Source organism: Macrosteles quadrilineatus, unplaced genomic scaffold, assembly GCF_028750875.1.
Source record: "Macrosteles quadrilineatus isolate MER2022 unplaced genomic scaffold, UCM_ALF_1.0 Scaffold_1__1_contigs__length_201487025, whole genome shotgun sequence".
NCBI lineage: Eukaryota > Metazoa > Arthropoda > Insecta > Hemiptera > Cicadellidae > Macrosteles > Macrosteles quadrilineatus.
In genome coordinates, this window is record NW_026542594.1 from 10,022,855 (window position 1) to 10,038,463 (window position 15,609).

The 15,609-nt window shown below is 36.3% G+C and overlaps 1 protein-coding gene across 1 annotated transcript; it reads right to left on the reverse strand.

The window, feature by feature from the left end:
* Positions 1-290: 290 nt before the first annotated feature.
* On the reverse strand, positions 291-15,099 carry LOC129005540 (mitochondrial import inner membrane translocase subunit Tim13-A). The gene is made up of 3 exons (XM_054434450.1): positions 14,889-15,099; positions 3,926-3,994; positions 291-604 (listed from the first exon to the last, which is right to left on the reverse strand). Exons 1-3 carry the CDS (start codon positions 14,994-14,996, stop codon positions 506-508), a joined length of 276 nt encoding a protein of 91 aa, XP_054290425.1. The 5' UTR covers positions 14,997-15,099; the 3' UTR covers positions 291-505.
* Positions 15,100-15,609: the final 510 nt, after the last annotated feature.

Here is a 15,609-nt window from a genome sequence, read left to right on the forward strand (position 1 = left end):
TGAAACAAAACCAAATTTAAAGAGACAATAGATAATTAACTTATTGACAAGGCTTTTTGTTTTTACTCAATTGAAGATTTTTACAGAACTTCAATTTAAAACATTTTTTTTATTTTAAGTGTTAATTATAAGTTAAGTTTATGTACTGTTAAAAATTTTATGTATGGATTTAATTTTGACAATGCACTTATCCTAAATGTTATGACAGGTATTGAATGTTTTGTACAAGTAAAGTAGGCCTATGTCTATGTCTAAGTTATGAATATGTTGGGAAAAACAAAAATAACATATTTACGCTTCTTCTAACATGAATTTAATAACAAGTAACAAAATAACTAGATTCAAGTAAAGAAGGTATTGCCATGGTCAGAATGGTTTCTGATGCAGATACTGACTGCCAAAATCACACAAAACCAGTTGTAAATGCACAAGTTCTTGTGGAACAATCACTATGAAGATTTGTAACACAATTTCACAAAACTACAAGTAAACTCAAAGTGCGTTATCACTGTCTAGCTCTTTCTCTTTCTATTCTATTACTATAGGCTTTAGAGACGGAGTTCCAAGCGTCCATGTATCGGTCCATGCACATGGCTACACATTTCTGAAACAAAAGCCACTGATCAATGTTACGAATAAATTACAAATAAATGAGTTTATTTTCCATAAAAGCATCTTAAAATATACAGAACTAGGTGAAACCCATCAAAATCGACGGTTACTTTCAAGGCTTACGCTAATTCATCTAACTGCACTAAATTTAGTGAAATTATACATATTTTGAGCATTTAGCATTGTTTAAAGATTAATAAGTGTAAAAACAATAATGATATTAATTGTGTTAGTTACCAAATATGGTTGTCATTCAATGAATAAAATATTTCCCATATTGTACGCCATCGGAGTTATTATTTTGTATGTTATCTGGTATCTCTTCATTTATAAGAACCTTTAAATAGTATTAAAATTGTATTGTTGGATCTTTTGTAGTTAAACACTTCCGTGTTTTCATCAGTGTAATGCCGATTAATCTATGACTTTATTTGAAAAAAATATCTGTTTGTTGGGAAGACACGTACTAACTTCAAAGGGAGGTATATCCGTTACAGTGTAAGTTTGATTTTTCCTTCGTCACGTCGCATCAGTTCATATCGTAGATCAGACCTAGTTTAAAAGGATAAGACCTTTCTGTCATGACAGTACCTGCTTAAATAGTATTTACTCATTGGGCCATTTTTTACAGCCAAAATGCCGTGTTATTTTCAATAATGTTACCAACCAAGTGGGCCATGGTCCATAATATAGGCCACTGCAAATAATTTGTCAAGATAAGTACCATTTTATGCAAGGTTTCTGTGTTTGGATGTTATTAGACGTAAGAGCACAATAAAATTCTTCTGCAACCATGAATTATCTGTTGGAGAAATATAAGCCGAATTATAAATGTCACAATGCTAGTTTGAGCGTTTTGTAACTAACTAACTTATATGGGTACGTTACATATATTTTTTAGGCTGCTGGTTAGATAACCAGAAAGAAGACCTTGAATCAGTGTTGTATAGGGCTGGGAAACTTTTATTTATTAATGATCGTCGCCAATAGCTTACAAACAAGGTTCCACTCATTGACGGCGCTTCAATGGCGGTTGTGCAAAGTGTAAAGTAAACAACTGCAGTGGGTGATTCTAACAGAGGTTTACGGATGATGCTAAACTCGCTTTTCCAATGTGTCACTTTCTGTTCCTACTCACCGTGTGATGCAATCGCTGGACCCTACAGCCAATAGGCCCATAGCCCATCTCTTGGGTACTTACGCCTACCCAATTATTCATAACAACCTTTTTGACGACGATCCTTGATACCGGTACTTTTCCCTAGAATACACGGCCTCCATACTTAAGAAATAAAATTACAAACGTCCAAAAACCCAGCATTGTGTGATTTTTGTCACATTTCTTTCTAATGTTAATAGATATACCAATCATTGTTTAGTTACGTAATCTATTAAATAACAAAAAGTTGTTTGTATAAGGTTGTTTTTTTTTTTTCAAACCGACACCAATAAGTTTAGGCCTACATTAAAAGTTGTTTACGAATAAAGCAATTAATGGGAAATAACATTGATTGCCAATAACTTTTCACGAGAAAATTCAAAACCAAAAAATCAATAACCTTGGGACTTGATTAACGCATTTAATTGGTCGAATGTACTTTAGTTGCTAACTGTAAACGTTGGTTTTTGGTACTGGTTCTTTTCCTTAGAACCATTGGTAGCAGCAAGAATTTTTTACGTACCAAGAACTGTAACGTACCTGACTGTTGGCGTATTTTTACGTACCAACACATCACTGTAATTTACAAATTAGTTATCGTTGGTATTGCACCTTATTTATACAGTCGTATTCAGTTTAATTGATGTCTTAACTGCATAAGTTTTGCTTTTTCTGTCTGGATTCCAAAATGTTAGTTTATGCTAAGAAAATGATAACTCATTTAAGTAAAACATTTGTTTAGCAAACCATCGTGAATTGTTTACGATTAACGCCGTTTATGTATTAATAATTCGTGGTCATCTATAGTACTTCATTTCATATAGTAAGCAGTCATTTCGACAGCAATTCGCGTCATCTTCGGTCCAAGCAAATATAAATTGTTATGATAAAATTTGATGACATTGACAAAGATTTTAAATATTAATTTTATATGTACTTTGTTATGCTTAAAACGTAACAAATTCCCTAATTAAGTTCTGTATTTTTGTGTGTATGTCTGTTGGTAATGCATTAATGTCCTTATTTCTTAGTGTCACGAAAAGGACAAGTTGAGCATGATAATGAAAATGTCAACCCGAATAAAGTGTTAAATGGTGAGGTTGAGGTAGTACTTTAAATACTTTTAACCATTGTGGAAAGTAACTTTCAACTATATTATGCCTACCTTAGGGCTATGACTCATAGATCTATTTCTCATAGTAGGCCTATAAAGCTTTTTTAGTTTAATCATTGGATTTAACATAATGGACTAACATATGACATTTAATTGTGAAGCGTTTGTTTTGGCTTGAAACTGTCAGATACTGTATTTGCGAAGGTGTATATATAATAGTTTTGCCAGCATATCTGAAAATATGCTAACAAACCAACAGCTGTTCTTAATATAAGAAGGTTTCAACTGACTACTATAAGATCCCCGTGCGTAGAACGGGCACACTAGTGGAGAATAAGTAAACTGTTGTAGTTTGCTTGTTTATGAACATATTTTAATCAAATTTGGAAAATGCATTCATTTCATACTAAACTATTACATTTTACAAAAAAAAAAATACCTTTTTACCCTCCCTGTTGCAGGAAAACCTAAGTACTCGTTAAAATAATGTTATTTAAATAGGGAATAAATGTGATATTTTTAAGGAGACATTTTAGTGTAAATCCAGTCAGGCAAATGGAAATTCGCTTAATCTGCAGGTTTGCTGCGGCAGGGGTATTTACCTAAAACATATGGGAATTGTGATGGCAATGAATTTATCAATGAAATCCATCCACTAGTGTGACGTCATGGCCTGTTTTTCTAGTGGGGCCTTGCTGCAATTCGACGTTCAGATTGTTTTGTTACGTTATCTTTAATAGTCCTCCCCAAGCAATGACTGTTTAGAATCCCGGCATTCTTTTCGGATACCCTGTAGGCCTATGCTGTGTTTGTGTGGTATCTATCTAGTATAAGTTTCTTCAGGAAATTTAGCAACGTGCAATTTTATAGTGTGGGATTTGACTTTTTTGTTAGATTACACTAAGGATGAAAAGCTCTTATTTATTTTATTTTTTTAGATACAAAATAAAAACTCGTGGGATTAAGTTTGATTTTTGATAGGTAATATCTTGGTAGCCTAACTAAAAGAAACATAGCTGATGTTATTAACAATATCTTACCTGTTCCGAATTACTCAAGGATGTTCCAGGCTGCTGTACACACTTTTTGAAACATTTTTCTGTCATTTTCTGAAAAAAAAGCTTTTCTTTAGAAACAAAAAAAAATTTATCAAAGGCTTTACAATTGGTTTGATAATAAAATATTTGATAATTTTTCAAGCCTGAGGCATGTATATACAATGGCTATCCAGAAAGTGACAGACCTTTTGCTCTTGCACGGCAGTGGGCATTCACTATTTTGGCATCTGAATTTTTCTACACACTCAGTACGCAACCAGCCGTGGTAGAGAGCATCGTGCCTTCTGTGCCTAATATGCAGTGGAGTTTTGAAAAAAGTGCTGCAATTGAAAATCCCGCCAGTTGTGAATTGCGATAAAGATTTTGTTAGCGAATAATTACAAATTTTTGAAGTATGCCCAAGGAATAATGAGGGAAAGCCGAGTGAGGTATTGGTGTACCTATTGATTTTTAAAATGGCCAAACCAATTTTTCCCGACGGGGATCTTAGCGGTATGCCATGACGTAGTCACGGCACTGAGTCGCTGTTCTGCCGTCATTCTCCCTTCTCTGGTACGTACCATAACAAGAGCATTTTAGTAATTAATAGGAAGGGGAGACCGTGGCTCTATTGAACAAAAATACATGTTTCAGTTCAGTTTTTTTTTCAACCAACATGAAAACCAACTCTTAAAATCATGTGGTATTTTTTTTTTTAATAATACTACTAATTTAGTTTACTAGTATGATGTAAGGTTTTATTCTTAACTTTCAAAATAGTAATATAGAAATTATTATTTTTTGAAGATAATTTTATCTACTACAATTTTCTCTTAGTCAGCAGTTAAGACCTGTCTTTATATGAGAACTTGGTGTGGTAGATTGGGGCCAGGTCTTTGGGCTAAATTAAGTCTAGGCCTAGGCCTATGTCATGTTCTTGAATCACAATGTCCTGTCGTTCTTTGTAAAGCCTATTCTCGTTAGTGTTGAGACCATAATTTAGGCCTAACTTAAACCACAGACAAGGGAAACAAAGCAGACAGCCAACGGTCATTCTCCGAAAGCTCACCAGAGTGCAGGCGCGTGTCGTCTGCCACGCTCTGCCATTGCGTCCTCTCTACGTTACCGACCTTCCCAACGCAAAGGAAGTGACTAACGCACGCGCGACGCCAACACTCGTGGCTGTACGCATCACGATCAAGTGTATTCACCTACCGAGGCGGCTCCCTTCATTGACGGATTTGTCACGATTTATTGTAGTGTTGTGAACTGTTCTTAAGAAAATATATATTTATATAATTGTAAGTTAATATGTAAATTTACGAAAATATTAATATTTACGGAAACATTACGGTTGGTATATATACTACGAAAATATTCCCTAAAAATTGTCCAATGTATTTCCTATTTAAAAAACATTAATTTATGTGAGCACTTAGGTTTCCTGCTAGGGGGGTGTGTTTTTTATGGAAATTTTGATAGCTTAGATTAAATAACAAAATTGCCTAATTTGATTTATTTCCCACAAGAATAACATGGGAGTTTTTAATTTACAATTTGTTTTAAAACGTAACTGTTGAGCATAGAACAATGCTTCAATATACAAAATTATTTCTTTTCTTAAGCTCTACAAAATAGTTTGGAGAGAGATTATGAAATTTTGTGAATTTAGGGTCGAAAATGGGAAAAATAGATTTTTACTTCATAAAACCCCCCATAAACCCCCGTTCCCATGGTCCGATTATGCTAGTTCGGAAAAAACCTTCGAATAAACGTAGGTTTACAGGTTTGTACCAAATTCCATCAAAATCGGATCATTTTTGCTTTAGTTATCGTGCTAATGGACATAAATACATAGTTATTGGTATTCAGTGTGACAAAAGTTTTTTTGTGTAAGTACAAAGTAAATGACGTATGATGATGCATATAAGAGGTCCAAGTCTAAAACTAGGCTTCCCAAAGAATTATTTTAAGTTTTTAAAAAATAACCTTGTTTTTAATCTTAATACAGCATTTTCTCAATTAAAAGGATTTGAGTAGATAATGCCATTTTCATACGTTCTACATTAAATATTGAATACGAATAATAGAAAACGAGGGAGGATCAACAGTAAAACCCTCATTGTAAATACATTATAAGAAAAAAATTAAGCTGTTTGATAAACATTTTAAAAACATTGGTCTATTGCATTTTTCTACACCCTGTATATGAAGGTAGCCAGATATGTTAAAAACTGCGTCATTTCATAAGATTTACAACCATACGCTACACTATTGAGGTTTAGATATGCTTTTAATTTACTATAAATTAATTGATTGTATTTTCACTTTTACTATTTCGTTAAAATGTCATATTTATTTCTTATTTTTATAACATTAGATACCGGTACTTAAGTATGCTGCTACGGAGAGGGAATTAAAGAGTGAGATTTTAGTAAATTGTTAACAGCTTAGTAAAGAAAAAAGAATTAGGCCATAGCTCAGTCAATAAAGGTTGTGTTTCGGAAGTAATTAGTGATGTGTTTTTCATGGATGCTTGTTAATTACTGTACATAAGGAACAATTTCTGAAAATACTCATCCCATCTATATTGTTGAATTTGCCAACTTCTAATTCACTAAAGAAAAATTCGCTCAACTTCTTTGCCTTCTGTAGCCAAGACAAGGGAGAGAAAGTGAAACCTCCCTAAACGCTGGCTCAGGGCGAAACAATAGACCATAAATCAACCTAACGGTATCTACAGCTGGCACTGTATTGTCACCCCATTCCTGAAAAAAATATACACACAGTTTGACAAGAGTGCATGAGGAAATAAACTCTGCGCTAAGGACTTACGCGATTGGGCGCACACGGAGTAAACCTCCGCAAACTGACACCACGTCACTGAATTGCAGCTGACAACAAAATGAGGAATTCGGGGATAAAAATAGCTTAGGAACATTCCCAGGATGAGGTGCGTGAAGTGTAGAGCTGGACACGACTGCCGACACCCATTATGCGTATTTATATTAACAAACACTACAAGTGCGGAGGAAAACTCCGCAAGCGCCCACTCGAGGGTTTTAAAATAAATAATTTATAAATACAATTTTTTTTTAAACCACTTTTTTAAACGCACTAAAAATGTAAACTAATTTATAAATATGTGGAGAGAATAAATGCATGTAATATTTCAAACTAAGAACGAGAGGCGTATGCAATGGCTAATTTACGATTGTCTTCACCTATTGAATTATTAGATATTTTTAACATCAACTAGGAAATAGAGATGCAAATTTTACAAACAGGATGATTTTTTTATTCTGTTTGAATTTATTTGTTTCCTATCGACAGCTATCCCCTCCTTATTTAAACTATTGTCAAATTGTCCAATTATATTAGTTTACGCAACGATTGCGTTAAGTTAGTCTTCACGAGACGAGTAGAAAATTTCAGGCATGAGCCTTGGCTCGTGCCTTAAAAACTTCTACGAGTGTCGTGAAGACTATTAACGTGAGTTGCGTATACTAATTTACCTATGACCGTTTTTTAATTACTAACAATCACTACTCATAACCTCTTAGAGAGGTTATGTTTTCGTTTATTGTCATAGCCAATGAAAGTGATGCAACGACTTAATGTATAATCAGCTGATTTCATGTAATTGCGTGTTTGTAAAACTTCGTTAAATAATACGTTACTTTTTCCAGGGAGTAGGTTCTGCTAGCAGTAGTCTTACCATAAATACTGTATCAGGTACATTTAGGGAAATATTGCATTTTTTGGATAACTGAAACAGTTAATTTACAGTTAGATTTCAGCATCAAATATGTGGTCCACAACGAGTTAGTTGAAAAAGTTGTTAATAGGTTTTCTAAATAAACCAGAAGCACATTTCCATCAATTATTTTAACCTTATTTTGTTTCGTCCATTTAATAAATAATTGGTATGTAATTTCATACTTTTGTTTCGATTTCGGTGGCAAAAGATTAGCACAAACAGTATGTGCTCTCATTTCCATCTCGTCAACTTCACTTTCACTAACTGACATTTTTAAAATAGGTTTAATCTACCTTCCTTTTAACATCCACCAACTTAGATTAAGAAAAGCGAGTATGAACAGAAACAAGTCGGATCAACAACTAAAATTGTCAACTGATCAGCTGATCAGCTGCGAAGCATTACAATGTTACTTCTTTTCTCTCAATCCTTGAACCTCATTGGTCCATTACCCGTGTTGTTATGAGAAAAACTATGCTGTTATTAAATAAGACTATACTGTTATGAAAGTAAACAGCTGTTGAGTGAAACTTTTAAATTCTAAGAACTGAACTAAAATGGTTACTTAAAAAAAACGGTCGTAGGTAAAAGTATTTACACCTGACTTCAATTGATATATTTGACTATATATTCTTCCAAAATGTACAATTGAAACTTTCGAAGTCCATGGGGCGTAGCCCAAAGCAAATGTTAATTGTAAATTATTAATATTGCTTTGTCCTCTATCCATGATAAAAAAAAGCAAAAACAACAATAATAACGTAATAATAAAAAACAACAATCAAGTTCAAAGTGAATATTTTCTAATACCGTAGACTAAGGAAACAAAAGGAAAGACTTTTATTTCCTTAGTCTATGATACTGTGCAGAAAAAAATATATTCTCGCTATCTTGCTATTCATCTAGCTGTGTTTACGCCGGAGTTAGGAACACGTGGTTTTTTTCATGTTCCTAAAAACCGAGAGACTGTTTTTGATCATAAAAGTGTTGAGTTTGGATACAGTTTTTTCGATGTTTACAAACAAATTTGCTTAAAATCAGAAGTCGGTAAAGAGTGTTCGTTAAAACCGTTCAATTTATAACATAATTGCATGGAACATAAAATTTATCCCATTTCGTGTAGATTTCAGTAATAGATCTTACTTGTATAGGATAATCAGATAAATTATTTTTTTACGAACGCATGACCATTTTGTCTATTAATACAATGCTAATACTCCTTTTACATTCTCTAAACCCTTTACGTAAAACAAGACATACTTCAATCAGCGGTTAACATTTTAAACTGTTAAAAGTGTCTAAATAAATTCATTATAAAAGATTAATAAGATGAGCATTTTGATTTTCTGTTTATATTTTGTTTTCATTTTTTCTCCAACGTAACCCATAAGGCCCATGTTAAATTATTTTAAAATTTAAATTCATGCTTTGTGCTCATTTTTAGCCTATTTTAATTTATAAAGACACATACTAAAGGGATTCTGTACATCTACAGGCAAATCTCTTTATAACAGTATACGCAAATTTTCCCTGTGATGCACAGGAGCTGAGGTAAAGGGTTTTTAATGCATATGCTTGTCTATTAATATATAGAATTAGCCCCATGTCAAATATCCATAAGAAAAGTTAAATTTCAATTTTTGACCCAATTAAAATAAACCCGCGACAGTGAATTATTTTAACAGCTAGGTGCAAACCTCAGTAATTATTACTACATCTATCCACACAATACAAAAAAATAAATTCATTCCGACTGGAAGTGGTTACGCAATGTAAACGAAGCATCACATATAACTTTATAATTTTAATGTATAGTGTAATTAACAAAGTTTTTTTTCATAAATAATTTCTTGAAATATTTGTATTATTGGTCAACATTCTTTTAAGAGGTACAGGGTGCGCCAAAATAACCTGACAGTTTTTAATACTAAATAACTCAAGAAGGAAATACAATTTTATATATTAAATAATGTTATATTGTACACACTACTATGCCATTTTCACTTATGCAAAATTATATCACTTAGGTGATGTCCTTCTCCTAAACGCAGGCTTTCAATTTTTTTTTTTTGCAAATTTGCAGTCACCTTCGCCTGATGAATAGAAACAATCTCTTCCCAGATACACTGCTTGTTCAGGGATAGTTCGAAATTTCGAAACAACCACTTTGCTTTTTAAGTGTTCCCATAGCCAACTGTCACACGAAATTAAGTCTGGGGATCAAGCTGACCACAGCACATCACCAAACCAAGAGATCACTTTACCGGGAAAGAGTTCACGCAAAACTGTCATTGAATAATTGGTTGTATGACAAGTTGTGCCGTCCTGTTGAAACCATGTGTTGGTCATGGTATCTCTCCTAACATTCATAGTTGCGGAACCAAAACCCCCTCAGTATTTCCACATAACGTTCCGAGTTTACAGTGATAGGGGGTGTTCTCACTTTCATCCTCAAAAACATATGGTCCGATGACTCCAAACCGTGCCACACCACACTAGACAGTAACTTTCTTTCGACGAAGTGATGTTTCACCAAACATAACCTAAAAACGGCATAACGTAAGCAATCGTTCACTACAACAACGAGGTCTCTAGCTTGTATAACAACTGACTTATCACAAAACAAAAACCGTCAGGTATTTTTGGCGCACCCTTTATAACTGTCACACTTTTTGTTATTTTGTCAAATATTATTAGATATATATATTTTTCTCAGATTTAGAGTCATTTATTTACAAACATATTCAATTAAATCTTTGAAAATAAACTCAACAGTATGGTTCTTGTATTTTGTGTTCAAAGGAATACCTAACATATAGTTTCGAAACTAACATGAGTTTATTGAGTAAATAAATAAAAAAATCATGAGTTAAACAAATGTCAGGTGTTGAGTTATCGAACAAAGCTTTAGGCCTAATTACCAATACAACAACAGCCACAATTGCAAACTACAGTATAATGATTAAAACCGTAATTTTACATTGCTAGGGCACGCTTGCTTTTTACTAAGTGGAATTAGACATTTTATCCCAGTTAATAGGAGGAAACATTTTTTGTTTTAGGGTATTAAAATAGCCTTTTATCTACATTTATTTCAAAAATAATTTTGTTCTATCCTTAATATAAAACCTAATTTCACGCTCATTTACGTCTATGTCTTCATGAATTCACTAGAATTTCATGTACTTATTTTCATGTCTTGTATAACCATGTAAAATGTATACAAATTAAATGTTTACGATTTTTAGACTGCCGTGTTTTGTAACGTTTGCAGATAATAAATATGTAAATTTCATTCTAAAAATGTAAGTAATATAGTAGGGGAACACCGTTCGCCGTACTCGCGTCGGTAAAGAAGATCTTTCGCATCATCGACAGTGGCACTGCCTGATATCCGCATCATGAACTAAGTCAAGCGCAACGACCGTTGGCTGTCTGCTTTTGTTTCCTTAGTCAATGCTTAAACCTATGTCTTCATTTTGAGCTCCTTCTGTTCTCTTCCTTTTCTTTAATTTTCTTGTATCTAAAGTGAAGAAGTGGGATCCAATATCACCGGGTTCCAGTTGAAGACCTATCTGGGGAGCTTGGCCTGCAGCCTCTGGAGGATCGTAGGACTATCGATGATCTGACATTTCTTCGTAAAATACTAAATAGTACCATTGACTGTCCTGAAATTCTATGTCAGATATAGCTCAAAACTCCTTTCGTGCACCCGCTCAAGAGACCTCTTTGTGAGACTGCATCACCGCACAAACTACGAGGCAAGGGTCTGTGGCGCGCATGCAACAGCCAGGAAACGGTGTGTCTGATTGTGCTGACTTCTTCCTGGATGGTGTTGCCTCATTCAAGCGAAGGATTAGAAAAATGATTATGTAGTCCATTCCTTTTGTCTTTCATTACAAAGTCTATACCACCACATATTTTTTTTTAATTTATAACTTTATCTTTGTTACAATTTATACTGTTATTGGGGAAGACTTTATTTAACTGTCATATTTTTAACTTGTTTTGCTCCTTACCATCTTGTAGGCTGTCACTTATATTTTTGTAGTTTTAGTCCAACCATATGAGGAAAAAAGATGATGTTTTCAGGAAAAAATTCCCGAAGTTTTTTTCTCAGTGGTTTCTTATGTATTTTTTGGCGCTGAATCCGATTTTAAACTTTGCCACCTCGCCAGAGGTGAGCTAACTTAGGAAATCGCAAAAAACTAATAAAATACTGTACTTATTTTACTTTTTTGCGTATAACTCACAAACGGAGTATTTTTTTGCAATATCTGTCATTTACTAAATTAAAGTACACTAAATTCCCTACAATATACGTATAATAACTTTATTTCTACGATGTTCCAAACTGACGCTAGAGCGTGCTCAAAATTCATCATTTTCTTTTACCTATTGGAAAATGTAGGAAACACCATTATAAATCCTTGGATTAGACACCCAACGAACTCTATTTTATGAATATTGATTATTCTATAATTATATGGCATCATTAGGTCACATTTAGTGGTAAAAAAATGTAAGTGAAGTTTATAGTCGGAAACCATAGCATAAAAAATAACAAAACAATTTTCAATTTAAATACATTTGAAAATTATTATTATATAAATCATAGAGTTGATAAAAATATAGTTTAACATGCTGGGGCTGTAGCATAGATATCATTTTCTATGAGATATCATTTTTACTAGAGATCTCGAACCTTCGGAAAGCTTGTCTGAAAGCCAGACGTGCCGCTATGAGGGCCAGAAGATTCCCGGATTTCAAGGCTAAGTCAGCGGCTTATAGGGCTGCGAGGAAAGCTCTTCGTCGGGCTATCATCAAAAGCAAGGTTAGCTGTTGGAGGAGGCTTCAGGAAGATGTTGACTCTGATCCTTGGGGACTGGGCTACAAGGTTGTAACCCAGAAACTCGGCGCCCGATCACCACCTTCCGTCATGGAGGACACCACCATGGACAGGATCGTCACCGCCCTTTTTCCGTCTCATCCTCGGCGGCCTTTTTTCGACTATGGTGAGGTAGGGGACATTCCACTCTTTAGCATTAAAGAGCTGGAATCATCTGTCCTCTCCCTGAAAAATAGAAAAGCACCTGGTCCTGATGGTATTCCCAGTGAGGCTCTCAAGAAGGTATTCTCAGTTAACCCCCTCTTACTGCTGAGAATGCACAACACATGCCTGTGCGAAGGGGTTTTCTCAACTCCTTGGAAAAGGGCTAGGCTTGTGCTAATCAGCAAGGGGAAAGGTGACCCGAATATGCCGTCGTCTTACAGACCCCTCTGTATGTTGGATGTGGCCGGAAAACTCTTCGAGAAACTGATCCGCTGCCGCCTGACGTCTGCCGTGGAAGCTGCCGGAGATTTGTCTCCTCGTCAGTACGGCTTCAGAAAGGGTCGGTCAACAATCGACGCGATATCCGAGGTACACAGAGCGGTAGAGCGTGCCGAGAGCTTCAATCATTACTCTCGCCGTATCGTGCTTCTTGTTACGCTAGATGTCAAGAATGCTTTTAACTCGGAGAGATGGGTCGATATGTTGAGCGCGTTGAGGAACAGCTTCCGCGTACCAGCATATCTGTTGAGGCTGATCGAGGACTACCTGCGCTGCAGAACTCTTAATTACGAAACTAAAGATGGTTCACGGACGATGGATGTTACTTCCGGTGCCGCGCAAGGTTCGATACTCGGCCCAGATTTGTGGAACGCTGCCTACGACAGCCTTCTGAGATCTGAGATGCCAGAGGAGACCGTTTTAGTTGGGTATGCCGATGACGTCGCAGCCCTCATTGCTGCACGCAACGTTGAGCTAGCCCAACTGGAACTGAACCAAGTCATGCGCTTTGTAAACGCCTGGATGACTGATCATGGTCTGACACTCGCTCTGAGCAAGACAGAGATCGTCATCCTCACGAAAAAACGTATTGAAACCATCGTTCCGCTACGAGTTGGGAACGTAGTTGTCCAAACCACGCGAACCGCCAAGTACCTTGGTGTCATGGTGGACAACAAGTTGAGCTGGAGGGACCAGATCTTCCGTACGGTGGACAAGGCTGCTAGGAGTGTCGCTGCTCTTAGTAGGCTTATGGCCAATGTCGGTGGTCCCCGGTCCAGCCGTAGAAGACTACTAATGTCTGCAGTCCAGTCCGTGCTTCTCTACGGCTCTGAGGTGTGGGCAGACGCGCTAAACAAGGAGGCGTATAGGTTGAGGCTCGCACGAGTGCAGCGTCAGGCGGCACTCAGGGTCGCTTCCGCGTACCGTACGGTGTCCGAACCGGCCGTTTTGGTGATCGCTGGAGTTATCCCAGTCAAACTCTTGGCAGTGGAGATGAAGGCAATCTACCAGAGACAAGGCTACATCGGAAAGGACGCTGCAAGAACAGAAAAGCGCTCCCGCACTTTTCAGATGTGGCAAGAAAGCTGGGAAAGGGAGACTCGAGGACGTTGGACTGCCAGACTCATCAGGCAGGTCCAACCGTGGGTGGAACGGCGGCACGGTGAGGTTGACTATTACCTCACGCAGTTCTTGTCAGGTCACGGCTATTTTCAGTCGTACCTGCACTTGATGGCCAAAACGAATTCACCTGACTGCATTTACTGCCCATGCATTCCCGACGACGCGGAACACACTTTTTTCCGCTGCCCACAATGGGATATGCTTCGCCAGGAGGCCATTCAACATCTTGGGGTGCTGTCGATTGAATCGATCTGTGAGACCTTGCTGAAGGGTGAGGACAACTGGGACTGCTGGTCGCACTTTGTCCGGAATGTCCTTCAAGCTAAAAAGAACGATCTAGATCGGAACATAGTCTAGATTTGATAAGAAATAAACAGCTAGACACGGCGTAAGCCCCTCGGGCGTAGGCAAACTCGGCCTAGTTCTGATGAAGTGCGACAAGTGTTCCCAGGCTAGTATCCGAAGAGTAGAGGAGGTTTTTAGTGGGTAGTCTCTGGGTCTTAAGCCCGTTGGAGTCCCACACTACAGGCTAGCCACCTGTGTGCATAAATGCATTTTCCCACCTCTCCCTAAAAAAAAAGTGTCTTTATGCTACCAAGACAGCTAATAGGAACTTATAGTTGCATAGAAACAATGTAACTTATGGTTCTTACTGGCATAGGCCTAGTGACTGGTTTGTGCAATAATCATGCTAGAGGCTATAGGCATCTATAGGCTTAGGCCTATTTTAGGTTAGGTTTGATCACACTCACTGTTAACAACTCCTGAGCATTTGCTACAGCAATTTGTAGTTTAACTTGTTCCATTAACTCATCTTTCTGTGCACTGGATAACGATCCTAAACCACTTAGCGAATCCATATTATATTAAGCCTACTATAAAAGTTACTAATAACTTATCCTCCTGATTATCCCGGCTCCCGGTGTATGTTCTCGTTCTGTTCTGACGGCCGTGAACTCGAAGACGAAGACTGAAGGAAGGAAGATTAAGATGAAGATGAAGCAGTGTTGCCACCGCGTTGTTGCGATTTTACCCTAAAGGCGGGCTAAAATTACCCTAAATTACCCTAAATCTACTTTGAGTTACCCTAAAAATTACCCTAAATGTTAATATATTTGCGTTTAATGCTATAAAACATTGTTAAAATCATATAAATCTTACATAAGGTGGTTAATTATACTAAATGAAGTTCTAATATCAATCAATTTACGTAAAATTATACAGTACTCGATTCTAAAAAACCACCCGAAAGAAGAACAAAATGTTGATATTGATCAGCTCTATCGACTATCGTATAAGGAAAAATATCGCATTAAGAACTATCGTATTTTTTACTGTATCGACCCATTACTACTGTTTTTGGACAATCATATCTTTAAAATACAGTACGGTACCACCAAAGCTTTATTCTATACATAGTAGTAATTTCTTGACACAATTTGTAAAATAATCCAGTTTAATTCAATTCAGCCA